The following is a 27,605-nucleotide window of genomic DNA, read 5'->3' on the forward strand; positions in this document are numbered from 1 at the left end:
TTTCAGATAACTTAAGCAATCTTTATTTGAGTTGATATTCGGACATACAAGACACAAATTACCATGCTAGAACAGAAAAAGAATTCCTTCTGCCATCACTGCAGGGATGCACAGGAGCTCAGCAGTATCCAGTGTTACAATCCACAGAGTTCAGACAGCCACAGCTACTGACAGACACCCCAAAGTATGGTCCTTTGTAACATAACAAAATAGATATATGTCTATATTAGAATTGCTTTTCAGATGCATTTATATTCCATTGTGGTTTGGTTTGGTTTGGTGGTTTGTTGGGGGTTGGTTTTTTTTTTTTTTTCTGTTTTGTTTTTTTGTCTTTTTACAACTTTTGTTTTTTTTTCTTTTTTTTTTCCTTTTTTAAATTTCCTTTTTTAAAGAGGGGCTCCCCCCCCACACCCCACACCCCATCCCACCCGAGGGGAAGCACAGTGCAAAGGCAGCACAGGTTCCCTCAGGCTTCCTCTAGAGGCCAACACAACCAAACCCCACCAATGAATTACTTAGCTCAGGGCCTTGCTCACATGCAAAATGGAATAAAAACCACCTGGGATGGCTGGGGGTGCACAAACCACCCCCCCCAAAAAAAAAAAACAAAACCCCAAGCCCTGCAGAAGAGGGTGAGGGTGGGGAGGAGTGGAAGGAATGACAGCGATGGGCTCAGCGAGCGTTGGGAACTTGGCAAACCTCAGAGTTCTGTGCTCTGAGGGACACAAAGAGAACTTCAGAAGTGTAAAGGAAACCCCCCCAAACCCACCCCAACCCTCCCCTAATATTCCCCCATTTCTGCCATGGAGCCTTGGGAGTAGAAGGTTGCTTTCCCTTTCCCTGCAGCACAGCTCTCCTGCTTCCTCTCCTCACCCATCACTTCCCCCATCACCTGCTGACCCCCACAGACCTGGGGGGGATTTTGGTGGGGTTTTTTTTTTGTTGGTTTTTTTTCCTGCAGCTGAAAGGAGAAAGCAGAATTCTGGACACAGAAACCTCACGCCTTCCACCTGCATGGCTGAGAGGTCACAGCAGTGCTTGAAGCCAAATTTCACCTTTTTACCACCAAACAAAACCCAGCAGCAAGTCCTAGGAGCACACCCAGTGGTGTAAATATCTACATATGTGCATATATACACAGATACACACACATGACACTGCAACCCTGTGAGCTCACAGCCTCCTGCTTTGCAGAGAATGTGGGGAAAAAGGCAAAAAAAAAACCCCAAACCAATGTGTTTTGCTACACCTCCAGCACGTTTAAAACACCCCCCAGCCCAAACCATCCCAGAGGCAGCCCCTTGCCCTCCTGGGGCTTCCCTTCCCTCCTGCCACAGGGAGCAGGAGCAGACCCAGCCCAGCCAGGGGCAGCTGGCAGAATTCAAGTAAATCGTGGAATTTTTGGAAAGGCAGGAGAAGCAACTGCTCACAGACTGCAAGAGTGCACCCCCACGGCTGGTGGGGAGGGCAAGAGAGAAGACAACAGCACTCCAGAATGAACAGCCACTTTATATAAGCTTCCTCTATACATATACATTTTATATATATATATATATATAAATATATATATCTCCACCAGGAACTCCCACCTTCTATCCTTGTAACCTGCACGTAGTGTTGGCAGTTTGCTGCCCGAAAGGTTTGTCTCCCAGATCTACAGCACTTGGCTCAGGCAAACATTCAGACAAGTTTCCCCTCAGGCAGCTTCTCCTCCTGAAGAAAACCTCTTCTTGGAAGGAAATGGGAATTCCTGTCTGGCTGAGTCCCTGGGAGCACCCAGCCCCTGGTTCCTGCAGGACTTGGGCACGGAGCAGCTCCCCACCACGCCTCTAGCCCGCTGTTACAGCTCTTTCCAGGGATTTGAAGCAGTTGCTGGTGCAATGGGAATGCTACAAGCTGGATGATTTCCACTATGAGACAGAGAAGAGCCATCAAGTAAGGAAGCAGTTAGGTTTACACTGACCTCACACTACCAGCACTGCACTGGGGGGGTCACGGTTCCCTGCTCCGGGACTCACGAGGCTTCTCACAGAATTAACACCAAGCAGGGGCTGCAAACTCCTCCCTGAGCACCTTTAAGGGTCTCCTGTAGAAGAAGACACTAAGCTGCACAGGGTTGGAAAAACCTGCAGCACCAAGGTGTTTCCTAAATCACCTGGAAATGTCAAGGACACCAAAGGGCAGGGGACAACGGGGGAAAGGAGTGGAGGAGAGCGGGTGCCTCTCTCAAGGAGTGCATAGGGTACAAATGCTCTGCCCTAACCCCCCCAAAAGCAGAGGGGTGTCCCTCAACACCACACAACCACCCCACAGATGGGACAGGGACAGCTTTTCCTGCCCTGGTTTCAATAGAGACAGGAAAGGTTTGGGAAGCTGAGCTCCCTGACCAGAGCGCTGCTGCAGGACTTGGGGAGTTCTCCCCTTCCCGTGTTCCTGTTCAGGCTGTGCTCACCCAGACCTCCCAGAGCATCACATTGCTGAGAACACCACGAGCACTAATATCTAAAGCAGTTTAAAAAAAAACAATATTACAAATCTAAAAAAACCAAAATAAAATAAAATAAAGGACTGAAAAGGTAACAACATGGCCCTAAAACATCACTGCGTGGAATCAGCAGAAACCTACACCCTACAGACAGCACAGAGCTTTACAGAAACAAAGTTATGTACAGATAAATATTATTAAGAATTTCCTACAAACATCACTAACAAAATGAAAACTGGCATTTTGATGGGTGCAATGCCCCTGCATCCACTTCAAGTGAAGTCTACAACTCGTTGTACTACAGTGCATTGGGGATTCTCCCACCCCCAGGGAGGATTTTTCCCCATCCTCCTCCTCTTCCTCTTCCTCCTCCTCCTGCCAGGAGGGTTGATGGCACCTGAGCACTCTGCAGGGAGGCAGGAGCTTGCCCTCCTCCCCCAAAGCTACCAAGAAGCTCTCCACACCACACAGCTCAGGGGTAGAATCAGTGGTCCTTAAGAGCAGCCAGCAGAAACTCTCCAGAGCAGTTTCTTCCTCATCCTCCTCATCAGGAGGAGCTCCAAGTGCTAAAAAAAACCCACAAAAAACTGGTGCTGGAGAGGCTCAGCCAGCTAGGTAAAAGTGGCCCAACTGCTGAAAGGGAGGACTCAGGCAACTTGTAAAAAAATTATGATATGAGGTCTTTTTAAATGAAAAAAATCCAAAACAAAACAAAACAAAAAAAACACCAAGAAAACCCCACCAAACAAACAAAACAAAACAAAACAAAGCTCAAGATTTAACTCTGGCAACACACTGGACAGAGACCAACAGTGCTGAGGTTTGATGTTGGAGGGAAACATTCTGCACAGAAGCAGCTAAGGGGCTGCAGGGCTCCTTCTGCCCAGGCTCAGAGCTGCTGAGCCATCTCCTGCACCAGGTTTTTAACCCTTTTATCCAGCTTGGGATTCACCAGGATTCAATGGGCCAGTCTGAAGTGCAACCTCCTGAAAGAGCCCAAGCTACTCCTAAAAGAGCAGGGAAAAGAAGTGGGGATTCCCCTCCTTCCCCTCTGAGAGGACACACTTGTTTGTGAGGAAGCAATGTCTACACAGATTCCCTACACAGCTCAGGAGGAATTACATTAACACACAAACATCTGAAATTCAGAGGTGACAGATGAACACAGGCAAATTTAAACAATTTCATTAAAAGTGAACATGAACCTAAACCCACATATTCCTGTTGTTCCCTGTAACTGGGATCTGAGTGGTTTTCTTTGCTAAAGCAAGAACTAAACCAGCACAGTTAGCCTGGATCTCACCTTCTCCCAAAACAGGGCTCAGGCATCACCTCCTCCCTCCCTTGCTGCCCACCTTTCAGTGCCAATGTCAGGAGTGACTCTGGGTGCATCACACACCTCCTGCCAGGCTCCCCAGTGCAGCAGGAGGAGCTCAGGGGGGTTGAGAGATAAGAAACATTCCAATTTAACACTAAAAACCAGCCCTAGTATCAGGGGGCAGCTGTTCTGCCATGGAGCACCTACCCTGAGCAAGTGGCTTTGTGTTACAGCCCCTTCCTCTCACTCTGACCCACCATGCTCCTTTACAAAGCCCAAAAAAAGACCCCTAAAGCTTTCTTTTGGGTTTTTTTTTTTATCACCAAAAGACAATTTGCACAGAGAAGGGCAATTTTCAGGGTGAGTTTCTAAGCCTGCAAGATTCTCAAGCAGATTCCAGCGTGCAGTTCAACACCAAGAGCTTCAGGCACAACCAACACAGACAGCCAATGTCACACTAAGTTTTTTTTAAGCCTAAAAAGTGCTTTTCATTCCAAGGGGTCAAAAAAAAAGACTTAAATTAAATAAGCCAAACCTCCTCAAGGCCACCCAAGAGAGTTTTGCAGACAATGTTGAAAGGATCTCCCAGTAAACCACCAAGTTTCAGGTCTAGAAGGGCAGTGGGCAAGGAAGTGCCAGGAGTGTGCTACTGAAATCTCCTCAGCTAAATAAAAATAACATTTCTTTTTACATTTTGGGGGACCTGATGTGGTATCTCAAGCGTGCTTACTTGCAACAAGCTCACATGCAGGCAACAAGCTGGTACCAACTAGAGGAAAAGTCTGACTTTGCAAGCACCCCTCTCTCAGCACTGAGACTGTGTCAAGAACAACGTTTGGGTGTTTTTTTTTAAGCAGGGTTTTATGTGAGATTTTATCTGCTCCATCGTTCTCAGCTGATGAAAAGACAGCCTGGAAATATATTCAGAACAATTCTCTGGCAGGAGAGTCCCTTTCATTTTCTGAGGGTTTTCTCCCAGACCAGCAGAGCTTCACCCCTTTCAAAAGCCACACCTGGACCTGGTGGCAGAGCAGCACAAAACAGCTTCAAAGTGGACCCCAGGTGGAAGGCTGCAAATAGCCTCTCACCAGAAACAGTGAAAAATGAAAAGGGGAGAGGGGGGACACAAGGACAGGAGAGCCATTGTGACATAAAACCTGAAAGATCAAAACTAGAGGCTGTAATTAACTGCTGCAAGTGCCAAGTGTGGCTTCTCTGGTCACTGTTCTCAACCTTCACATCTTCTGAAGGAAGATTATTAAAAACAAAAACACACCAGCACTGCCTAAAGTGCTTTTTTTTTTTTTTTAGAAACAGTTAAATCTCAACGAATCACAGTGTCTAGAGCAGTATTCAAACACAATTTGGTTTCAAAATAGTACAGGAAACCTTCCAATGGTTTCCCCATAGTAGTTCTGAGGAAAAACACTGGTGTAAGAAAGCCTAACTGCATGACAGTGTGCAAATTATACAATAGGAACACAGAAAAAAGGTGTTTTGTTCTTAAAAAGCCATTTCAGTACTCCACAAAGATGTTCATGAGAGAATTAAAGGGCTACTGTACTATAAAAGCTTTAAAAAGATCACATGTGGTACCCCATTTGTCTATTAAAATCTCCAATTATCAGAACAAATGCTAAAAAAGCCCAATCAGTTCTTTTTAAATATTTATGCTGATGCCTAAATCTGTCTGCATTTTACTTGCTCAGTGAAAACCAGTTCAGCAGTTTCACTGCAAGGTTCAAAAAAAGCTGCACTATTTAGTCTTTAGTGTTTCAGGAAAATGACTGAACTCAAACCAAACCAGAACTGTGCTTGGAGTTAAAGTCTCACCACCAAAAAAAGCCCCTTCACAGCTGGTCTGGTGCCAAACCAGAGGCTGGGGTGACACTGTCACTAAAGATTGCCCTCCAAGAATGAGCTGTTCACCAACTCACTGCTCAAAGATTGGAAACTCCCCTTCTTATTTTTCAAGATAGATTTATTTAAGCTGAAAACCAGCATTAAAGAGAATTCCAGCTCTGCAGGACTGGTATTTTTCTGGTTCTTGGCTTTGTAAACTTGCTTGGATAACAACACAGGAATAGGAGGAATTAAAAGAATTGGTTTCTTGCACTCAAATGAGAATCCTGAACTTTTAAAGGTCCTTGACAGCTCAGCTGTGTGGAACAATGGTGGCTTCTGTGAAACTTTTTCTTTTTAAATCTCCTTTTTTAGGCCAGTAGCACTGCTTAAAATGCAGAATGTCTCCATCACATATTGTGACAACCCAATACATTACACCACAGACAACGAACAGAACTCCAGACACGCTATTAAAAAATAAAAATTAAAAAAAAAACCAGAAACAGGAAAAAAAAAAAAAAAGGAAACAAGATTGTAGCTAAACTGCTTTAAATACTGCATGCTACAGCACTTCAGGTATCATCAAGATACGACACTGAAAGGTGACAAAAGGCTGAAGGGATTACAAAATCTTTTCAGCAGGTTGGAAAGCTGCCTTCTTACTGTGGCAGAATTAATTCCCCCTCCCCATTCTCTACTTCTAATGTTCATGATTCTAGTGTTGAGTTGGCCATGTATTTTGTTTGTTTGTTTGTTTGTTTTCTGTTGTGTTTGTTTGTTTAATCCATTCTAATTACAGTGTTTCCTTAACTTAATTAAATCCATCGGTGTGGTAGCTGGGGTGGGAGTCAGCTGTGAGCTGGGTTGTCTCTGTGGCTGATGCTGGCTGTATCACAATAGGTGCATCTGAGGCCTCTGGAAAGTGAAGACACAAGGTTCAGCACACAAAGGAGAAAAAAAAATGTGTCATCTGTCCTGGTAAACATAAATTCCATCTCCCTGCAGCACTGACAGCACAATTTTAAACTCCTCTCAGAGGGTTGTGTTAATTTACTGCTCTTCAGCCTGCCCATGGAACTGGTTGTAAATATTCTTCCTCTTGTCAGAGCAGCTGATCCTCAGCAATGCCCACTGGAATCATGGTCAGAGCACACACCAGGCTCTATGATGCCTTTAATTCTACAAAACCTTCATCTTATCATCATGAACAGTATTAAGATATGATTACCAGGGTAGCAGTCCTGTTTCTGTAGGACATAATGAACAAAGCTGCCTTGCCACCTCCCATCCTTTGGGGCAAAAGGGCTCCTTCCAGGAATCACACATGGTGGTAACATTACTCCAGTGTTACTCCAGGAAGGAGAAGCCAAATTATGCTGAGCTACTGCTCTGAAGCTGACCCCAAGACCAATGAAAACCCTCCTGGAGTTTTCAGCAACTGCACCTCCAGTGTTGGTGTTCCTCCTGTGCCACCATGTCCCCTCCCCAGCATGACAGACCTGTGCTGACCTCCAGACAGCAACCACTGCTCACCCAGCACCCCTGGCACTCCCTCAGGGGCTCTGATGATCATTCTGAACACCTCTCTTTCCGTATTTTTACCTACCCCTTTCATCTGACTGCAACTGTGCCTCCAGGTCCTCTGGAGAGACGTAGTACTCCTGCTCTTCACCTTCAGGAGGTTTAGGTTTACACTTCCCACAGCAACAATTACAGCAGCAGCACAGACAGCAGCAGCAGTAGCAGCCTGTGATCAGCCCACAGAACACAAACAAGGCCTGCAGGGGAGAGAGGACAAGGAAATCTTCACCACACCTCTGCCTGCCACGTCTTGACCCAAGCTATGGAAACCCCAAAACCACAGGGACAGGGAGACAGCACCTCCTGCCACACTTCCACACTCCCTCCCCAAGGCAGATCTCAGATTATCTGCTTAATGACCACGTGTCAAGGAATTCCAAAAGTAAAACCAAAGCCAGCTACCACATGGAGCTCCTCAAGAGTGTGGAACAACCCAGAACAATTCTCCCTGCAGGTTTATTTACCTTTGCCCACCAGCTGGACAGCACGAAGTACGTGTTCACATTTTCTTCACCAAACTGCTCTGCTACATAGAGCCCCAGAGACCCATACTTATCATAAATGTTCCTCTTGGTGGCATCTGTCAATATTGCATGGGCATTATTGATCTCTTTAAACTTTTCTGCTGCCTCTGGGTTATCAGGGTTTTTATCAGGATGGTATTTCAACGCCAGTTTCCTGCAGAAAGGAACAAAGAAAAAAAAAAAAGAGATAGTTATAGATTAAAAAATAGGATTTGGGTTCCTGTTTCTTTAATTTTTTTTTTTTAATTTTTATTCCACAGCCTGTCACTCAAGGGAGGTTTTCAAGTTCCAGCTGGTTTCTGTCATCTCTGATTCAACTTCCCTGATGATTCTTCCTCAGCTGATAACAAAAGGCTACAGCTTAGTTCACAGGACTGAATTCAGACTGTTGGGTTTGGCCCTCAGAAATCCAAAAGAAAAAAAGAGAGAGAGGCATTCAAGAAGTGCTCTTTTTTTACCCCTAAGCTCCAGCAATCTCCATCAGTAAGTTTTGCTCCTGCCAAAGCAAAAAAACACACCCCAAGTCTAAGCTATAGCACCAAAGGATAAATAAAAGCAATCTGCTGCAGCTAACCTGCAGGGTCTGAACACAAAAATAGAACAATCACTTGTGGTTAATTCACCAATTCCTGTGCAGGAGGAACAAAGTACTTTTCAGTTCAAGGCTTGCTAGAATAGGAAAAAAAAAAAGCTTCAGAGTTCTGAAATAGCAGGAAATGACACGGTGCCTCCCCTGACCATGCCACATCTCTGACAACTGCACAGCAGCAGTTTACAGGCCTGGAGGTCTCTGAACATCAGCACAAACTCATACACAACAAAAAAATCAGATTAAGCACTGATAAATTTGCTAGTTCTGCCAAGGCCCAGGCTATTTATACAGAAATAATTGGCCAAACACCTCATTTTATACAGAAAAAAAAAAATGCTGGTTTGCCATTTGTGCCCCCAAGCAGAAAGCTGATACAGAAATTGTGTCTGAAGAGTTCCCTCCCACCCTCCGTCCCTTCCCACCAGGAAAGGCACTGGAGTCCTGCTACAGAAACTGAGCACAGAGTCTGAGAAACACACTGAGCACCTGCAGACACTCACACAGCAAGTGTGCAGTGAGGAAATGTTTAGAAACCCAACACAAAGGCTTGTGGAAGCACACATCTGGACCCCCACACACGTGTATCAGTGTTTGAACAATAAACTGAGTGCACACTTGAAAGACTCAGACTGTAAATGCTTGGCTAAGTCATGCCCAGGGTTGACACCACTCCTGCAGCCTCAGTGAGGACTGAAATAATCACAGTTTTTGTAATTAGAGGGAAGTTACACAAACCTGGCAAGGGCTTAGCTACTATCAGGCTGCAAGAGATAAATATTTTTCCTCTCCCATTTCCTCCACATACACAAAGCCCCCAGGCCAGCCAAGGATGTGCAGACAGAATGAAAACAAGAGGTGTCAGTCCTCCTTTTGGGAAGGGGCAGCAGAGGAAAAAAAGGTTAGAAAAAGGTTCAGGGAGGTGTGAAGCAACTCTATTTCACCCCAGTTGGGTCCTTCCTCCATAGGTAAACCTGTTGCAGTTTTTCCCCCAGGAAAATGAAACTATTTTCCAGCTGCTGAGCTTTCAGGATAAAGGATTCAAACTTTCACTCAATGGTTTTGGGTAGACACAGCTGATTTTTGAGAAGCTGTGGAGCCACTTTATCCATAGACTTCAGCATGCAGTTGCCATCAGTATGACAATGTAGCTTTGAAGGGGAAAAATTCTGGTAAAGTCCAAAAGAAAACAACTTTTTGGAGAAAAAAAAAAAAAAAAAAAAAAAGAGTATCCTGATGTCCAGGCTGCTGCTGACCCCTGCTGCACGGAAAACAAATTGCACTTGGCAAACAGGCTGCAAGAGCATCACTCATGCTTAAGGGGAAGAAGCAGTGGCATTTAAGCAGATTTTGGGGCAATGTGGGAAGGGAGGATGTTACAAAATATTATTTTTTTGTTTACTTGGTGAATGTGAAGCTGTTTCATGTGTCTAACTCTAAGAAATGAAATAAAGGAAAAAAATACTATTAAAAAATAGCTATGGCACATAGAATGAGAAAACCTGAATGGATTGTTTGGAAAAATACTCAGTTTTCACCCTTATTTGCACCTTTAATTGATGTCTCACTGTGCCAGAATTGCAAATGATGAACCAAAGGGCAGTACTGCACATCTGTGGTCTCTGTGAGCCAGACACAAGGCTATGTAACATCAAGAGTTTAACTCTGATCACAGGGTCTTAAAACTCCACGTGGCTTTAGCTAAAGACCTTGCCAAATGATAATGTGTATTTGAAGTTTAACTTACCAGAGATGAGATCTGAAATTTAACAGCACTTAATCCTAAAGCCCTGGGATGTTTTCACACCAATTTTTTTTGCAGGAATCAATGATGTTTTCAGCTGATTTCCTTGTGTGTTCTTCTAGCAACAGGTTTAAATAAAGCAACTGAAGCCTACACATGAATATGCCATTTTGTTGAACACTTTATTTAAAGTTGTTTGTGCTGCTGGGCAACCAACACATGTAAACCCTGAACCTTTACCTGTATGACTTTTTGATATCATCTGAAGTGGCATTCTTGTCCAGCCCTAGCACGTGGTACAATGATTCTCCAGAAGTAGAGAGTGAACGTTGCCTCTGGTCTGCCATCCTGAGCTAAGCTGAAGAGAGAACCAGCCCCTGCCAAGAGAGAGATTGAGAAATGCTGAAAGGCAGAAGAACACAGACCCCAGTCATACCAGCAGCCTTCAAACCAGTCTTTCCAGCTGAAAATTCATCTTCTATAAGGTTTACATGTGCTTTGAAAAGAAAAGGCTTGTAACATAACTACAAGGTCCCAAACCCAAGGAATTATGAGTGAAAAAACCACTATTAGAGTTTCAGCACACCAGGTACCCTAAAATCCTTACTGTGTGTACTCAACTCTCTGTTCCAGAACCCCCAAACCAACAAGAGAGGTATCATAAGACACACACACATCCCTAAAGCTCCTTCAGCTGCTTCCTAACAAGAGATGATGTATTTGTGCTAACACCTACAAAACCAACTTGCCAGCAGACAGCTTGCTGCTGGTTCAAGGCAGCCTCTTTGCACCACACTTGCACAGAGGGAAGTTAATTAATTTGCATTTTGAATTGCAGACATTGTTATAACAATAATAATAAAAAAACCCCAACAACCCAAACCTCCTCACCCCACCCCATCACTGACACCAGCTCAGATCCTTCAGATAAAATCCTTTAGATGAAACCCAGCTGGACTTGGCCTGTGCATCCCACCCTGGAAGAGGGATCTCCCCTCCTGTGAATGAAAGCCAAGGATCAAACACTTAACAGCTTTTCTGGTTCAAATCATGCAACCTGAATGGGAATTAACCTCCTGCTCCAAAGCCAAAGGTGGAAGAGCCAGGGCCTCCCCTGTGCCATGCCATGGGCAGGTTCTGGTTGTGTCCTCTGCCACCCTGAGGGGATTAGCATCTGCCACAGGGCTGCAGCAAGGATGAGCATCCAGGAGAAGACTCTGGGCTATTTTTGGATGATGCCATTACAGTTAGCCTACACCAGCTTAGGCAGTCTTTGAAAGAGATATTTAAAGCACCAGACATTTCTACTTTAACCCTTTACCTTCTATAACAAAGTTAATAACCTCAGCTTTTAACAGGCTACCTGAAGGAAATCCCCTCAGCCTGGCTTCTTGGTATGACCTCACAGAGCTTGGTTCTGTTTGGATCAACACAGGGGTATCACCATGCTTGCAAAAGTCCAGCCAGGTGGCAGTGATGCAGAGAGAGACCTGCAGAGAGGGAACACTGCTTGCTCACCCAGAGCCCCCTCTCCACTGCTCCTCCATCTCTGGCCTTCCAGCTTTGCATTAGTTGAACACTGGGCACCACAGCCACTTCCACTGCCTGGCTGAAGTGGCCAACTCTCACCCAATCTCCTCTTTGGTAGCCCCAGTGGGTTGAATAAAAGGTCACCTAATAAGGAAGTTATAAGTAATTACTAACAACAGCAGGTTTCAACCCTCATGCTTTGGTTAAGAACTCAAAAACTACCCCAAAGCTGGAAGGTGAATGTGTGGGTAGGGAGAGAAAATATTTTCCTTTGAAGGGTATTATTCAGCTACCAAAAGGTTCTAGAGAGGAAAAATGCTGAGTGCTGTCAGAGACAATGCAAAGAACTCCTTTTTTTGGCCAAAAATTATTTCAGGAAGGACAGACCCCAGGCAGGAGCACAGCAGGGACTGCTTTGGGCCATGGGCTCCCAGCCCCCTCTGGCCAGGTGGTCCCAGCACTGAGGTCAAAGCACGATGAGCTGATCCTGACATCTCTGATAATCCAGCTAATCACAGCAGCTCCAACTGCCCCAGCTCCTCCTGCTTCCTCCCAGGACACCCTCCTGCAGCCACCAGCCAGCCCAGGGGAGCCTCTCTGGCCCTGCTGCTCTTTGCTGGGGATCTGTGGGATTAATCTGAAGTCAAGGGTAAAAAAAACCCAAACAAATAAAAACCAAAGCATCCTGGTTGAGATTGTAGATGTTGATTTAGCTCTCCCAAAGCTACTGCTGCTACAAGCTGGAGCTCTGGTGGCACTGTGAGCATTTGTGCAGTTTGAAGGTTTTATTCAGGTGTAATCAGGTTCCTTCAGGGTGAATCCAAGGGGTCCTCAGTGCAGAGGTGCTGCAGATCAGAGGGATGCAGCACACAGAGCTCCAGCAAATCTCCACTGGTAAATCAGAGCCAATTTGTTCAATAAAAAGGCATTCAGTTTGCTCCAGGCAGGGGCTGTCAGGCTGCCTGACCAGAATAAAGCCAGGCAGAGGAATTCAGTTCCACACTGCTGCAACCTTCCATCACTGCTGAGCCCCTGGAGTTGGCTCTAATGGGGTGTCTGCTCCTCACAAGTGGAATGAGATGGGCAGGCTGGCTGGGAATTCACCTGGGAAGGTTGTTATTTAAGGGAACAGCAGAGCTTTATTACTAGGATCACAACCTTTGGCTTTTCAAATACAAAGCAGACAGTAAAGGTGCAAGGTATTTAGGTTCAGAGCACTTCCAAGGCAGGATTTTATCTGTCCTGCTGCTTTTACAAGTGGCTCTAATTCACAGCACTGAAAACTGCTCTGTGTTTTACAAAACTGGTGTGTTCAGCAGCAAGAAACCATCTGCTGTGTGTTCTAACCAGCCAGGATACCCTGAAGAGGTTTCTCTCAGAAGGCTCTGAAGAAAGGTAATCCCTGGGATTAAACAGCAGAGTGCTTAACCAGCTGCACACCAGTGTCCTGTGTTAGCTTTACAGAAATGCACCCATTTTCAGTGGGATCATTGGTACCACCTTGCTGAAAAGACCTGAGATGAAACCTTACAAGTTACTGGAAGTTTTAAATCCATCAGCAGTAAATTGAACCTGAGAAAGGCAGATTTTCTTTCTAGCTTCCCAAAAGAATCCTATCAAGTTTCACCAAACTGCTCAGCCAGGCCTGCTGACCCTTTTCTAAGTGGTATTTAACTCATTCTAATGGCAAACTCTTATTACAGCCAAGAAAAGTGAATTGTTCTCTGCCAGTGGAGGGGATTAAATCCTCACAGAGCATCCCAATGAATGCCAGCACCAAAGAAGGGTCGGGGAGATCAGGTGGCCAGGAGCAGGGAGGGAAGAGAAACTTCATCCAACCTCACTGCAAGATGCTGCAAAGAATTTAACAGGAAGGGGACAGCAAGGGGGAGGATCAACCTTTCCAAGAACACAGGACATAAAAAACCCTCCAATTTTCTCACTGGACAAAAGATTGTTTTGAAAAGAGATGTGGCTGCTCAGCTCCTCTGATAAAAATCAGAAGGGGCAGAGGAAACCAGATTATGTTAACTTAAAAAATGCTCCTACAGCAGAACACTGGGGTACACTCCTCATCAGTTTAATTTTCTAGAGGGAGAAAAGAAGAGGGGGAAAAGAAGAGGGGGAAAAGAAGAGGGGGAAAAGAAGAGGGGGAAAAGAAGAGGGGGAAAAGAAGAGGGGGAAAAGAAGAGGGGGAAAAGAAGAGGGGGAAAAGAAGAGGGGGAAAAGAAGAGGGGAAAAGAAAAGGGGAAAAGAAGAGGGGGAAAAGAAGAGGGGGAAAAGAAGAGGGGAAAAGAAGAGGGGGAAAAGAAGAGGGGAAAAGAAGAGGGGGAAAAGAAGAGGGGGAAAAGAAGAGGGGGAAAAGAAGAGGGGGAAAAGAAGAGGGGGAAAGAAGAGGGGAAAAGAAGAGGGGGGAAAAAGAAGAGGGGGAAAAGAAGAGGGGGAAAAGAAGAGGGGAAAAGAAGAGGGGGAAAAGAAGAGGGGAAAAGTAAGAGGGGGAAAAGAAGAGGGGGAAAAGAAGAGGGGGAAAAGAAGAGGGGGAAAAGGAAGAGGGAAAGAAGAGGGGAAAAGAAGAGGGGAAAAGAAGAGGGGAAAAGAAGAGGGGAAAAGAAGAGGGGGAAAAGAAGAGGGGGAAAAGAAGAGGGGGAAAAGAAGAGGGGGAAAAGAAGAGGGGGAAAAGAAGAGGGGGAAAAGAAGAGGGGGAAAAGAAGAGGGAGAAAGAAGAGGGAGAAAAGAAGAGGGAAAAAGGAAGGAAAAGGAAGGAAAAAGGAAGGAAAAGGAAGGAAAAAGGAAGGAAAAAGGAAGGAAAAAGGAAGGAAAAAGGAAGGAAAAAGGAAGGAAAAAGGAAGGAAAAAGGAAGGAAAAGGAAGGAAAAAGGAAGGAAAAAGGAAGGAAAAAGGAAGGAAAAAGGAAGGAAAAGGAAGGAAAAAGGAAGGAAAAAGGAAGGAAAAAGGAAGGAAAAAGGAAGGAAAAGGAAGGAAAAAGGAAGGAAAAGGAAGGAAAAAGGAAGGAAAAAGGAAGGAAAAAGGAAGGAAAAAGGAAGGAAAAAGGAAGGAAAAAGGAAGGAAAAAGGAAGGAAAAAGGAAGGAAAAGGAAGGAAAAAGGAAGGAAAAAGGAAGGAAAAAGGAAGGAAAAAGGAAGGAAAAAGGAAGGAAAAAGGAAGGAAAAAGGAAGGAAAAGGAAGGAAAGGAAGGAAAAGGAAGGAAAAGGAGAAAAAGGAGAAAAAAAAAGGAAGAAAAAGGAGAAAAAAAGGAGAAAAAAAGGAGAAAAAAGGAGAAAAAAGGAGAAAAAAAGGAGAAAAAAGGAGAAAAAAAGGAGAAAAAAAGGAGAAAAAAAGGAGAAAAAAAGGAGAAAAAAAGGAGAAAAAAAGGAGAAAAAAGGAGAAAAAAGGAGAAAAAAGGAGAAAAAAGGAGAAAAAAAGGAGAAAAAAGGAGAAAAAAGGAGAAAAAAGGAGAAAAAAGGAGAAAAAAGGAGAAAAAAAGGAGAAAAAAAAGGAGAAAAAAAGGAGAAAAAAAAGGAGAAAAAAGGAGAAAAAAAGGAGAAAAAAGGAGAAAAAAGGAGAAAAAAAAGGAGAAAAAAAGAAGGAATCACCCCATAAATGCAGGAAGGAGCTTAGCAAGGATGTTCTGCCAGCTCTGTGCCTAGCTGATGCTTTATTGTACCCCTTCAGGAAGCCAAGCAGTATTTTCAGAGACTTGCAGTATACAAATAACTTCTGGTAATGGATGGGTATAATCATGTCACTTCAGTTTAAGATTTCTAGCTTTTCAAAGGCTTTCAGCACACACTAGCTACAAGTGTCAATCTCCAACTAAATGATTCAATCTCTAGCAGCATTTACTTGCAGAAATCTAGATAAAAACACCAAGCTAGAAATCCCCTTAGTAAATATTGATTTACCACAACAACAGAATAGCACCACTGGCTTCCACATCCCATCCATCTGCCCCAGAATCACTCAGAGTCTCTCTCACAATCTGGTATTTTGCTAGAGTGAAAAAACCCATAATTTTTAAAGGGGAGAGGAGAGAAACATACATAAGGATGGATGATCAGGAAAGACAGGAGGTGTTTGAAGCTTGGCTTCATGGGGTATTAGTGATTTCTATGAGCAACTCTGCACTTTGTGTCTGCAGCTTCATTTTGCATTTAAATGGGTGGATTTTAATGCCACAAGAAATGAAAAAAACACAGCACTTACCTGGTGTCTAGCTCCAATATTCCAAGGTAAGTGGGAGCAGCCTTCACACACCTTTAAAACTCAATCTCCTAAAGACAAAAACAAAAGCAAACCAATTGTTCACCACCTCATCTGTTGAGGGCTCATTGCAAAGTTACCATCACATTATTTTATTGTATAAAATCCTTTGCAACAGGCTGAAGAGGGCAGGGAAGTTCCAGCAATCTAAGCTGGAGTTCAGCATGGAAGGCCCAGGAACTGTGCTGCATTTAAGAGGTTCCCACCTTCCCTGGCACAGGGAAGACATTTCAGAGGCTGAATTTCTGTGTCCTCACTGTGCTCTCACTCAGACACCACCCTGGTGTGAAACTCCAGAATATACAGCAGTGCTTGTCCTGTCCCAAGTGTTTTCTACTCCAGAAAGGCTCCAAAATGCAACTACTCATCTTCAGGATCAATTAGCTCTCAAAGGAAGTTAACAAATATTTTAAACTAAAGACTCGAGGGCTTTTATCTCTAGGACAGACCACAGGAAAATGGGAAAGGGACAGGAGGAGCCTAGGGAATGCTAGAGGATGCCATGGAGAAAAAATTAAGGAAAAAAATCACTGCAAGACATTAAAATACCTTTCCCATGAAGCAGGCAGAGGATACACCCAACCCATCTCATGTATCACTAAGTCCCTTATGCATTTCCAACCAAGAAACTTCCCAAGTGGGACTTCAGAGCAGCTTTCACCCTGCAAGTCATCACTTGAACACCACCCAAACCCTCCCAAGAGGTTCCAGAGAACAAGCTCTGAGTGCACTTGAGGAACAAACACCCCACTCCATGACAAACCTCACCCATCACCACAGGGAGGTTGGACTGGGAGCTTGAGAGCCCCCCAAAAGCCACACACCAGATGGTTTCTGGCAAGCAGCACAGCAGAGATGAGGAAGAATGAACCAACCCATCAGGTTCCTGGTGATGGATGTCCTGTTCTGTGAGACCAGAAAAGCTCTCAGGTTCCCTGCCCAGGGCTGCCCTCATTACAGAGCAATCAGCAACAGGACCATTTGGAAATCCATCTCTTGAAAGCTGTGGCTGGTCAGCAGGGTTGGCAGGCAGGCTCTCAGGAGGACAAGAACTGACTTCCTCAGATGAATAAGTCCACCAGTTTTACTTGTGGTCACTGTAAATCTTCTCTTTAATCTCCAGCTAGCAGATGCATAGTAATTTATTTTTTTCTTAAATGCCCTTCATACCTAGATGAAGCCCATCTTTAAATTCACCATTGATTTTGCTTCAGCAGCAACCTCAGCTTCAGAATTGTTGACAGTCACAGTGAAAAACAGCCAGAGGATGCTCAGTTTAGGGATGTACACAGCTGGAAATCTATAGGTGAAGTGGGAAAGAAACCAACCCAAAATCCAAATGTACTCTGGAGATGTGGTTATATTCACTTGCCTTGGACAAAATGAAAATATAATGATGTGTGGATAGAAGCTTCAAACAGTTCAAATACAAGAGTCCAGCCCAGGCCTCATCAAAATTCCATCAGAAAAGTCTCTTTTTTATAGCAGAGATACACAACATCTAGCTATGTACAGAACTCTAAGAATATGTAGAAAAGGAATTTAAAAACCTTAAATTATTTTTCTCCAGCCTCTTAGCTGAGCCAACTCAAAGCTCCAGCAGCAGCAGCAGCAAACCTTTTACAGCTGGAAATAACCCAGTGGGAGCAGAATGAATCAAAATAAAAATCAAACTACAGGAGCAACCTGGGCCAGGTCCTTCCCATCCTCTCCCCCTGGCCTCCTCCTTGCTGAGGTTTCTGTTGCAACTCAAATTCAGTGACTCAGGAATGTTTTGATCTCCCCATCCAATCCCATTATCCAGCAGCCCAGATCCACTGACCCAGAGCTCTACATAATTCCCTGCTCCTAATTACTGGCATGGAGCTCCCCTCCTCATTACATGAGAGTGTCAGGACAAACAAAAGGAGAGAAAAATGAAATTACAAAGAAAGAGAAAGGTTTAAAATAAAGATGAACAGATACCACTTGGTTTCCAACAAACACCAGAACTGAAAAAGTCTGGGGAAGGGAATAAGCAATGATTGAAGAGCAAAGGATATACATACAAGTATGAAAATCAGAAGAACCTTGCTCTGGCTGTCTTGAAATTGTCTTTTGAATCAATTAACTGAAGCCCTGACATTTACTTTGTCATTACAACAGTTTGGTATTGCTTGTATTTGTTATATCACAGCACCAAAGGCTTTTAGCTGTGTTCTGCTGTTCAGTTTGGAGCCCTTCATCCCTGAGAAACCTCCTGTCCATCCAAACCACTCTGGTTTAACACAGAAATCCTGCTGGAAAGCTAACACAGGACCCAAGGGATGGATTCAAATGCAGGAATCTTCCTCCCACAAAACAGGAATCTGACTACAGCCAAACTCATTTGGAACAGGAGACAGGTCCCCAACACTGAGAGGCTGTGCCACTAAAACCTGCACTAAATTCTCTTTAATAGTAATAAAAAACCCCAAAACCAAACAAAAAAGAAACAAGCCCCACAAAGCTCTGATATAAATGAAATCTGGGACAAAACTTCTCTGCTGAAGTCAAGCCTAGATTAATGACTGAGAGATGGTACACTGAAACTTGGGACAAACAACTCCAGTGATACAAGTGTTGTTTCCCTAATGAGCTTAGCAGATTAAAATTTACCCCTTTAAGTCTGATTGACCAACCTGTTACCAAGACTTGTGACCCTGCACCCCATAGCAGAGTAAGATTCAAACCTCCTAAGGAAGGTTTTCCACATTAGGGAGGAAAAATGTCAAGCATTAGATTCATATTTTCTATCCCCTCCCCTCAACTAACAGAATTACTCTTGGAAACCCTGGGGTTTTTTAGTGGATCCCTTGCTTAGGATTTCATTCTCTAATCCTTCAGACAAATTAAATTACTGTTTATGGCATTACAGCAGTTTCTGTGGCAGTGTGCAAGTGGCACAAGTGTGATGGCAGGAAACACACCTCTGTCTGCTTACTCAGCTGTTTAGGAATTTATGAAAAACCCTTCTCTTTGCTTGCCTCATTATGACTTTTAATTGCTCTGCTACATTAATCCCTGCAGTGCTTGAATTGCTGTAACTTCTCAGAGCATGAAAGCTCACCAGAACAACCCAGAAAAGCCCCAAAATTCACTGCTGGGGGTGGAGTGACACTGATGTCACTTATTTCTGTTTATTATTAAAGAATTAAGCTTAATTTTTAGAGTAAAAGCTTTTAGAATATTAGAGGCAATTTTTTTTCCCCATTATTTACTTTTACCCCATGTACCTGAGGCCCTCCCAGCCTGAGCTGTACAATGAATCCAGCAACACTTCCATCCCCCCAGTTAAATTCTGAAGACTTTCATTCCAAGGAGTTTTGTCTTTTGAAAAGTTCAAAAATTAAGCAACCTCAAAATCCCCTCTTCTCCTAAGTTGCTCAACTGTATTTCCCCAGTTCTCATGGAGAGAGGGGAGAACCTTCACTATTGCATCATTTCACTTCCTTACAGAAACTGCCAGAGAAAAGAACATTTTCATTTCCTCCTGTAAAAACAAACTACAGGAACTGTGGGCTTCTTGCATCCATTCAGAGCCCTCTTTGGCTGATCATAAAGAAAGGAAAAACCCATCACAACAGATTTGTCTCTGTTTCAGGTAAGACTGAATACTTCATAACTTAAGAAATGATAAAACCAAACAAAATAATAAAACCAAAGCAAAGTGAAACCAAATCACCACTCATTTTCCTCTCCTAATTGCAAGCCTGCATCCAACACCAACACTTCTGCAGCCAGAAAAGCCCAAGACACCTGGGAGGCTCCAAACTGGGGACTCCAGGTGGGCAGAGCAGCTCCAGGTGACATCTCCTGGGCTGGCACTGCTTGTGTCACAACAAGGAGTCACTGACTGCCCCAGCCCTGCAGGTGGGAAAAGCAGGGCAGGACACAGCAACCAGGGCTGGAAAAGATGGTTAAGGGGGAAAATAATGTTTCTGACAACTTTCCAAACCACTGCTTTCAAAAACCTGGAGATGAAAATCATAAGCACAGCAGCACCAGCATTTAAACTCCAGGTTCTTGGGTCACCAGACTCAGTGAACAAGCTGCAACACTGCCTGCCACCAACCTGCACCCAGCTGAGCTGAAAAACAAACCAAAAAAAACCCCAAAGCAAGGAGAAGTGGTCCCCTGGCTACAGAGGGGCCAGGCTGCAGGATAAAAAGCCCTGGCAGTCAAACCCTGCAATGGGGAGGGCTGAGCACAGACCTGAGCAGCACAAGCTCTCCCCAGCAGAGCCTCTCCAGACCCCAGGGAAATCTCTGCCCTGAACACGAGTTGGGAACTGACAGAAAAACCACAAAATTGCTTTTCCCACAGGCAGCTTCATCTGAGTTTTCTAACGAGAGCTGGGACCAGGAACAGAGTATCTGAACACATATAGATTTTATTAACTATGTGTTCAGGCTGGAATCCCTCTTCAGAGGAGGTGGAACAAAAAGGCACTGATGCATCATTTAATCACTGCCATTCCCAAGGTGAGTGCCTTTAGTTTCAATGTAAAGCAGAGAATCACCACATTTTTTCTGTTTTCCACCTGGAGTAGTTACTGAGAACAAAGCCAGGATGCCCTCCAGCTTTTGTGATGATGTTTTCATCCCTCCTGTTGATCCTCACTGACACTGGAGCATGACAGAAGCCTCTGCACCCTGGCTGAGTGATGGATAACATCAGACCAGGGTTATTCTTACATGTATTCCCCAAACCAAGAGCACATCTTCTGGAAGACCCTTCACAGGAATGGAATTAACTGCAAAACAAAACCTTTCCTCATTTAGGGTTGTTTTAAAATAAGATTTTATACAGCTACACATTGAAACAGGCTCAAAACAGCAAGGGGGGAGGAGGGGAAGTCGTGAGGGAAAGATAATTTTGAATACATGAGGGAGAGTAAATGGGCTTTGCATGGAAGACATCAAGAGAACAAGTCACTGGAAGAAACAGCCTTTTAAGATGCAGGAAAGTGGGGTAAGGAGTTGGGCATTATGGGACAGCAGATGCTGGGTCTGCAACATCTCTCACCCAACAAATATTCCCTTTCAGGACCACTCATAAAAACCCCAAGCCATGCTGACTGTCACTCCTGGTATCCAGAGCCCTTAGGGAACTCCTGAGGTGTGCTTGGGAAACGACAGCCAGGAACCTTCCTCACTCCTTGTGCTCCTCCCCACTTGGCTGCTTCTCCTCAGGGAATTGTGAAGAGCAAATGTTGTGGCAAAGTAGTTTTTGTAAGTGCAACAAGAATGAAATGAGCAAGTGTGGAAATGGGGAAGTTGGTAGGAAAAGAAAGGAAGACAGTCATTAAGGGAGACAAATATTTTCTACTAATTGCAGTCCAAGCAATGTATTTCTCTTCTATATCCAGTTATTTTGTTCTGTGATAAAAATGCTCTACTCAAAGCAGGAACATTATTCCCCAGCATTTAACACCAGGGCCCTCAAAAGAATTCCTGGCAGAGTAGCAAGCTGTCAAACCAGCCCCCAAAGATGATACAGGAAACTTTCTAAAGAGAAGTCCTGGTTCATCACCTGTTTTCTTTCACCACTCAGACCAAAGTAACTCCTTGCCACACACCAGAACCATTCCCATCTGGAGAAGCAGCATCCCTGAGTGACAGAGCTCCTTAAACATCAGATGGAAAATATGCCCATAGTGTACAAAGAACAGCAAGTCAGGAGGAACCTGGAATTTAAATCAATCCATTGTTCTGAACAGTAACTGAATCCATTTTTTTAACTCAATTTGGGAGAGGAAATAAGCCTGGTGATGGCTTCTGAGAAACAGGTCACCTCAGATTTCAGTGGAGGCACAGACCAATTCTCTGACCCCTTCCCTCCTCCTCAAGGAGGAGCAGCCCAGGAGATGCCAAGGGGGTGCTGAGGAGCAACAAAAGTTAAACCATGTTGGCAAGAAGGAAAACAAAAAGACACCCATTCCCCCCAAAGTCCCAGCAGCCAGGCTGGACCTCCTCACCCACCTCCAGACCTGGCAGGAACTGGCTGGGTGTCCTGAACAAACCTGACACAGGCTGGGTCACACGAGGGCTCAGGAGCTGCAGGATAACTCCTAAAAAAGCAAAAATTGCTTCAGCTCCCTGCACACCACCAGATGGATCCACAAGGATTCCAGGTGCTTTTTGCAGGAGCACAGGAAAACTCATCAACTGCATCCCCCTGGCAGCACAACCTCCTGCAGACACAGACACTGCCAGGTTTGTGTCTCAACAAGATCCCAACTTCCCAACGCTGACATCAGGACCACAGAGCAGAAAAATTAAAACCATTCCTTAAAATACTTCCTTAAAAACTTCCCTTCACTGCACAGCACCAAGTAACAACAGGTGCAACCTGAAACTCTAAATACCTCACTTGCTGCAACCTTGCCTTGGTACAAGGAATTTCCTGAACATGGCATCTTCTGGATCCCTGCAGGCATTGGCATGAGTTACTGCTCACTGAAACATGGGGAGTTTGGCTCCCAAGTCCCCCTCCTCCCTAAAACCATTTTTAAAGCTGTGTTTTTCCATTAAGTGTCCCTAAACCCTCATGCCATGAGAAGCAGATTCATAAAGGAAATTCTTGGATGACTGAGCTCCTCCAGGCAGAGGCACAAATCCCACCCCATTCCCTGAGACACAGAAGTAGAAACTATTTCTGAGCACAAATGGAAACAGCCAAGATATTACCTTCCCAGTAACAGAAAATCCTGTTAAGTCATCAAACATGTTAGGAGAGATGGAAAGGAAAAGAAATCTTCATTTGAAATACAGCCAAAAATGCAAAGGGGGAAGGCAAACAGAAAACCAGGGCAAGTTTCTCCTTCCTGTAACTGCACAATTTGCTGCTGTAATGACACCAAGAAACTTTGGACTTTTCTTATTCACAAAATATCCATATCCAGGTCCTATTATTCACTTTTCCTATAGATTGTCCTGAAAAAGCCAAACGTTCCACACATCAGCAATGCTGTAACCCCCCCACAATCTAACACAACTTATTACTTAGCTATTCTATGCACACAAAAAAAATTGTGGGTTTTTTTGATTTGGTTTTTTTTGTTAACTACTATCACTTCATTAAAATATTTTTTAAATGTTCTGAGGAATGTTTGTTCTGGAATGCAATTCTTTATCAGTTGACACTGCCTGAAACAGGAAACAAAGTGCCCCCAAAGTCAAACCGTGTGCATTGTAACCACCCTGCTTCCTATGTTTTTGTTGATTAAAAACCTTCACTGAACTTTTAAGTAACTCCAGAGACTCAGCACCACTTCAATCCCTGTCTTTCAGGACTAAAAGCAGTCACTGGTTCACCAACCAGCACCAGGACATAGTAGGTGACATAGTGACAAAACTGTAAGAATAAAATAAAATAAAAAATCATTGAAACAATGGTAAGAATTTACAAACAGATTATAAACATTGGCAATCTGCTGCCCAGGAGCACCAAGATTAATCCTCAACTCCCTTTTTATCCTCCAAGTCTCTTCTTGTGCAAATATCCAGCAAACCATCCTGAATGTGGGACAGGGCCTTGATGGCCAGGACAGGTAGCTAGAGAGTCAAACATGGAAAAAATATTTACATGGATGCTTCTAAACCAACAATGCTTAATTAAAGTTATTCAAATTACTGCAGTAAAAGGAAAACAACTTTTTCATTAAAAAAAAAAAATGTAGGGCAAGACTTTGGTCCAGAAGAAGGGGCAGAAGAGCCCCATCTTCCCAGGCAGAGCCAACTCCCCTCTGGTGCTGCTCTGTTTTGTACCCAGGGAGGTAAAACTGGAGAAGAGAGGCTGCAAAAACCAAGAGGACTTGCACAGCTCGAGATCAAACTGTGAAGGACATTTGTTATTTTATTAAAATTACCTTAAATGAATCCCCATGCTCGTGTGTTTGACAGGAGAGCAGTGGAAATTCTGGCCAGGTGCCATTTTGCAGCCTCTGGGGAGGATGCTGCTGCTCACTGCTAGGGACAAGCTTTGCAGAGAAGTTCTGCCAACCCTTGTCCCTCCCAGACATGGGGAAAAAAAAAATTAAATCTTATTAACACTAATGATATTTAAAAAGAGGAAAACACTGTCAAACTGATCAAAAGAGGGAAGTGTGGCAATTAGCACAGCCCAGCTGCAGTCCTGTTACTGTAAATCCTGTCACAGAGGAGCTGCAGGACACCTCCTGGTGTTAACCTGTGCCCACCTCCCCGGGGAGGACGTGCTGGCAACTGGAATCAGAACCTCCAACCAAGAGTCACATCAGCAACTTTTTACCTTTAATCTCAAACCTGACTGCTTAAGTAATCCAGTTAGGATTCAGATTCAAAAATGCATAAAACACAGTCCAAAAAATCCTTCTTGAAGCTCACAAAGAGAAGCAGGATGATGATTAACAACTTAATTGCCAACAACTACCACTGCCCCAAGGGCATAACCCATAAATTAGGTAAAAGTCTCCAAACCAGTGTTCAGACTGTTCCCAAGTCATGTTCTGGTACCACTCCATTTTTTTCCTGAGGTTTGAAGATCCAAACACCACTGCAGACTTGACAGATGCCTTCTGGGTGGTGTCACAAGCTTGTCCCCATCACAGTTGGGTTTCCACCCTTGCTCTGCTCCTCCACTGCACAACAACCCTCACAGGTTGGTGATTGTGCCACCTTGGCCACAAACCACATCAACTTACTGCTAACAAGTAAGAAAACAAGGCAGACCACACCAATTGACCAGGGGGCAGACAGCTCAGCATGTAGGGAAAGCCTGAGAGAGGTTCCTACTCCTTGGGAATACTCAACATTACTATCAGGTCTTCACTAGGAGACAAAACACACGACAAAGATGTTATTTTTTTTCAGACACTCACTGGTAAAAGATAGTTAAATATAGCATGCAGCCACTTTGTGAAGTTGGGAAACCTCTGCTTTGGTTTCAGCAGCACTTTGAACCTGCAGCCTGCAATTTATCAATACAAGACATCAAAAATTTAGGAGGAAAATGACCACGTTGCAGCATCTCTCATGTAAATGCCATGGACTATCACCAAGATGAAATAGAGGAGGGCAGGAAAGAAGCACTTATGTATGTTTATAAAAAGCTGTTTGACTGGAAACCTCTTCTCCAAGCTCAGGGTTATCCACCAAGCAGATTCTGCATGGCCAGCATCATGACAAGTTTCTCCACCATGAGAAAACCACAGGAAGCTGCTCAATAAAAACAAACTGCCTTTCATCCTACACCCCACAGATTAAAGGCAATTTCTCTTTGAATTGATTTCTGCTTCCTCTCTTTCTTCCCAACCAGAGCATGGGGTATACTCGAATTATCCCAGCTGATTCCTTCATGCAAATTAATTTGGCATCTATTTCTGTGGATCTGTCAGTCAGTTCAGGACTCTCCCATTTTCCACCAGAAGCAAACAGGAACACACAAACACTGATCCCAAGCAGCCTGAAACCAAGATGCCTTCAACTCCAGAACGCCTCTGCTGCAGCTGCAGTCAAAAGCATAAATTCCTCTTAAGAGGTGGCTGCTTCAGCTGAACAGTTCAGAGAGGCACAATCCTGACGCATTTCAGAAGGAAATCCTTCCCAACCTGCAGACTTCTGAGAGCTCCATCCACCCAATGAAATGGATGAATCGAGGCTGCTCATGGACTGCGGCCTGCGAGTCCTTTGCTTCAGCAGCAGCAAACTAAAATGGTATTTAAACACAGACAGAACACTTCCTTTGCCTTCAGATAAGCCCGTGTGAGGGAATCGAAGAGACACCAGCAAGGAGAACCATATTACTTCATCCCTCTGTAAGATGATGTACCCATTTTACACTCTTTTTTTTTTAATTTATTTCCCTGAGCTTTACTGCAGCAGAGAGCGTTCAGCTCTACAGCAGCCTCTGACAGCACAGGGAAATTAACAGCCCGATAAAAACACTCAAAAAAAGATAAAAACGTTTAGTTTTCCTCACTGTCACACGGACAGGCTTTCACCTTGCTCTCCGAGGGGGAAATCAGCTCTGTTGTGGTGTTACTCCAGCAAGGAAGCCGAGAGCTTTGTGTCACGGTGTGTGGAGCAGCAAGAGATGGATAAAGGATAAAAGCAGGAGTGTTATCAGGGAATCCACTGCCTCCCTTCCAACCACCACCGGGACCTGAGCGGAATTCTTAATTCCAGAACCAGAAGACACTGCACAAATAAATAAAATTATGCTGCCTTGGCAAGTTTCTCATTAGAAAGGCTGGAGGTTTACTTCCCGTTGGTAATACGTCACTCGCTAAGCACGTCAGAGCCAGAGCGGCTACAAATTATTAAAAAAAAAAAAAACCATAAAAATAATTATATATATTAGCAGAACAACGTAAGGGGAAGCAAAAATCCCCAGGAGCACAGAGCCCGTCACGGTGAATCAGAGCTCACCCACCACGCACCGTGACTTCCATTGAGAATTCACCTTCCCAGGCCTCTTCTGGGGGGGGGCCCTGGTTTCAGTTTTCCTCGGTTGGGTTGTCTGGGGTTTTTTTGGGTTGTTTTTTGGGGTTTTTTTCCTCACAATCTCGGCAGCTCCGAGGCCGCAGGGCGGGAATGGCAGAGGGGGAGCGGGGATCTCCTCACAGCCCCGGGATGGGGGTGTCCACACACATACACACACAGGACACGGACACGGGGGGGGATGCTCCACAGGACCCCCCCCTCTCCATCCGATGGCAGGGACATCCGTCACCCCCTCTCTCCTCACAGCCCCCCCCCTCCCCGGCACCATCAGCTCCATCTTGGCCTCCGGGCCCAACCCCGGCCCCAACACCGCCTCCGCGCTCACCTGTGCCCCGCGGGGCCCCGGCAGCCCCGGGGCGGGGGGGTGGGGGCGGCCCCAGGGTGCGGGCGGTTCCTCCCGGTGTCGAACGGGCCCCCCCCTCGGTCTCAGCGCTGTTACCTCAGGGGCTGCGGCCGCCGCCGCCGCCAGACACCGAGCGGGACCCGGCGACACCGACGGCGGGCAGGGGAGGGGCCAGCTCCGCGCCTGCGCACTGCGAGCCCACCGCCGCCACCACCCCCGCGGGGATGGGTGCGCAGAGGAGGGGGCGAGGGGTGCTGTGGGTGCGGGGAGAGCGCGGGGCTGCGCGGGGAGTGGGGTGATGAAGAGGGAAGAGCGCTGCGAAATTAATTAAAAAATAAATAAAAGAGAAGAAAAAAAGGTCACTTCCCTGACCGGGAATCGAACCCGGGCCGCGGCGGTGAGAGCGCCGAATCCTAACCACTAGACCACCAGGGAGACATGAGGAGAAAGTGCACTGACTGGAATTCCCGCGCTACCGCTGGGCTGGGACGGGGAGAGAGAGGTGAGGGAATGGGGGGTCAGGGGAATGTGGGGATGGGGAGAGGGAATGGGGGTGAGCAGGGGGAATGGGGGGGTCAGGGGAATGTGGGGATGGGGAGAGGGAATGGGGGTGAGCAGGGGGAATGGGGGGTCAGGGGAATGTGGGGATGGGGAGAGGGAATGGGGGTGAGCAGGGGGAATGGGGGGTCAGGGGAATGTGGGGATGGGGAGAGGGAATGGGGATGGGCAGGGGGAATGGGGGAATGGGGGGGAGCAGGAGGAATAGGGGGATCGGGAGGAATGGGGGGCTGGGGGGGATCAGAAAGAATGTGGGGATAGGAAAAGGGGATGGGCAGGGGGAATGTGGGGATGGGGAGAGGGAATGGGGGTGATCAGGGGGAAT

At 45.3% G+C, this 27,605-nt stretch overlaps 1 protein-coding gene and 1 non-coding gene across 4 annotated transcripts; both read right to left on the reverse strand.

Moving 5' to 3' along the window:
* On the reverse strand, window positions 1-26,888 carry DNAJC5 (DnaJ heat shock protein family (Hsp40) member C5). Of its 3 annotated transcripts, XM_030463349.1 has the most exons (7): window positions 26,705-26,888; window positions 15,818-15,885; window positions 12,293-12,461; window positions 10,327-10,463; window positions 7,694-7,907; window positions 7,255-7,426; window positions 1-6,563 (listed from the first exon to the last, which is right to left on the reverse strand). In XM_030463349.1, exons 4-7 carry the CDS (start codon window positions 10,431-10,433, stop codon window positions 6,460-6,462), a joined length of 597 nt encoding a protein of 198 aa, XP_030319209.1. In that variant the 5' UTR covers window positions 10,434-10,463; window positions 12,293-12,461; window positions 15,818-15,885; window positions 26,705-26,888; the 3' UTR covers window positions 1-6,459. The 3 variants fall into 3 exon arrangements, with proteins under 3 accessions (XP_030319209.1, XP_030319208.1, XP_030319211.1); XM_030463348.1 differs by lacking the exon at window positions 12,293-12,461; XM_030463351.1 differs by lacking the exons at window positions 12,293-12,461; window positions 15,818-15,885.
* Window positions 26,889-27,085: 197 nt separating this feature from the next.
* Window positions 27,086-27,157, reverse strand: TRNAE-CUC. The gene has a single exon. It is a non-coding gene; the product is annotated as a tRNA-Glu (tRNA).
* Window positions 27,158-27,605: the final 448 nt, after the last annotated feature.

The sequence above is a fragment of the Calypte anna genome, chromosome 20 (assembly GCF_003957555.1).
Source record: "Calypte anna isolate BGI_N300 chromosome 20, bCalAnn1_v1.p, whole genome shotgun sequence".
NCBI lineage: Eukaryota > Metazoa > Chordata > Aves > Apodiformes > Trochilidae > Calypte > Calypte anna.

What these genes read in the sequence shown, in the direction of transcription:
- DNAJC5 (XM_030463351.1), bottom strand. Translation starts at nt 10,433, where the DNA reads ATGGCAGACCAGAGGCAACGTTCACTCTCTACTTCTGGAGAATCATTG. An exon ending in GATATCAAAAAGTCATACAG is followed by an intron (nt 7,908 to 10,326) that starts GTAAAGGTTCAG and finishes TCCTTTCTGCAG; the next exon opens with GAAACTGGCGTTGAAATACC. An exon ending in GTTGCAGTCAGATGAAAGGG is followed by an intron (nt 6,564 to 7,254) that starts GTAGGTAAAAAT and finishes TTCACTTTCCAG; the next exon opens with AGGCCTCAGATGCACCTATT.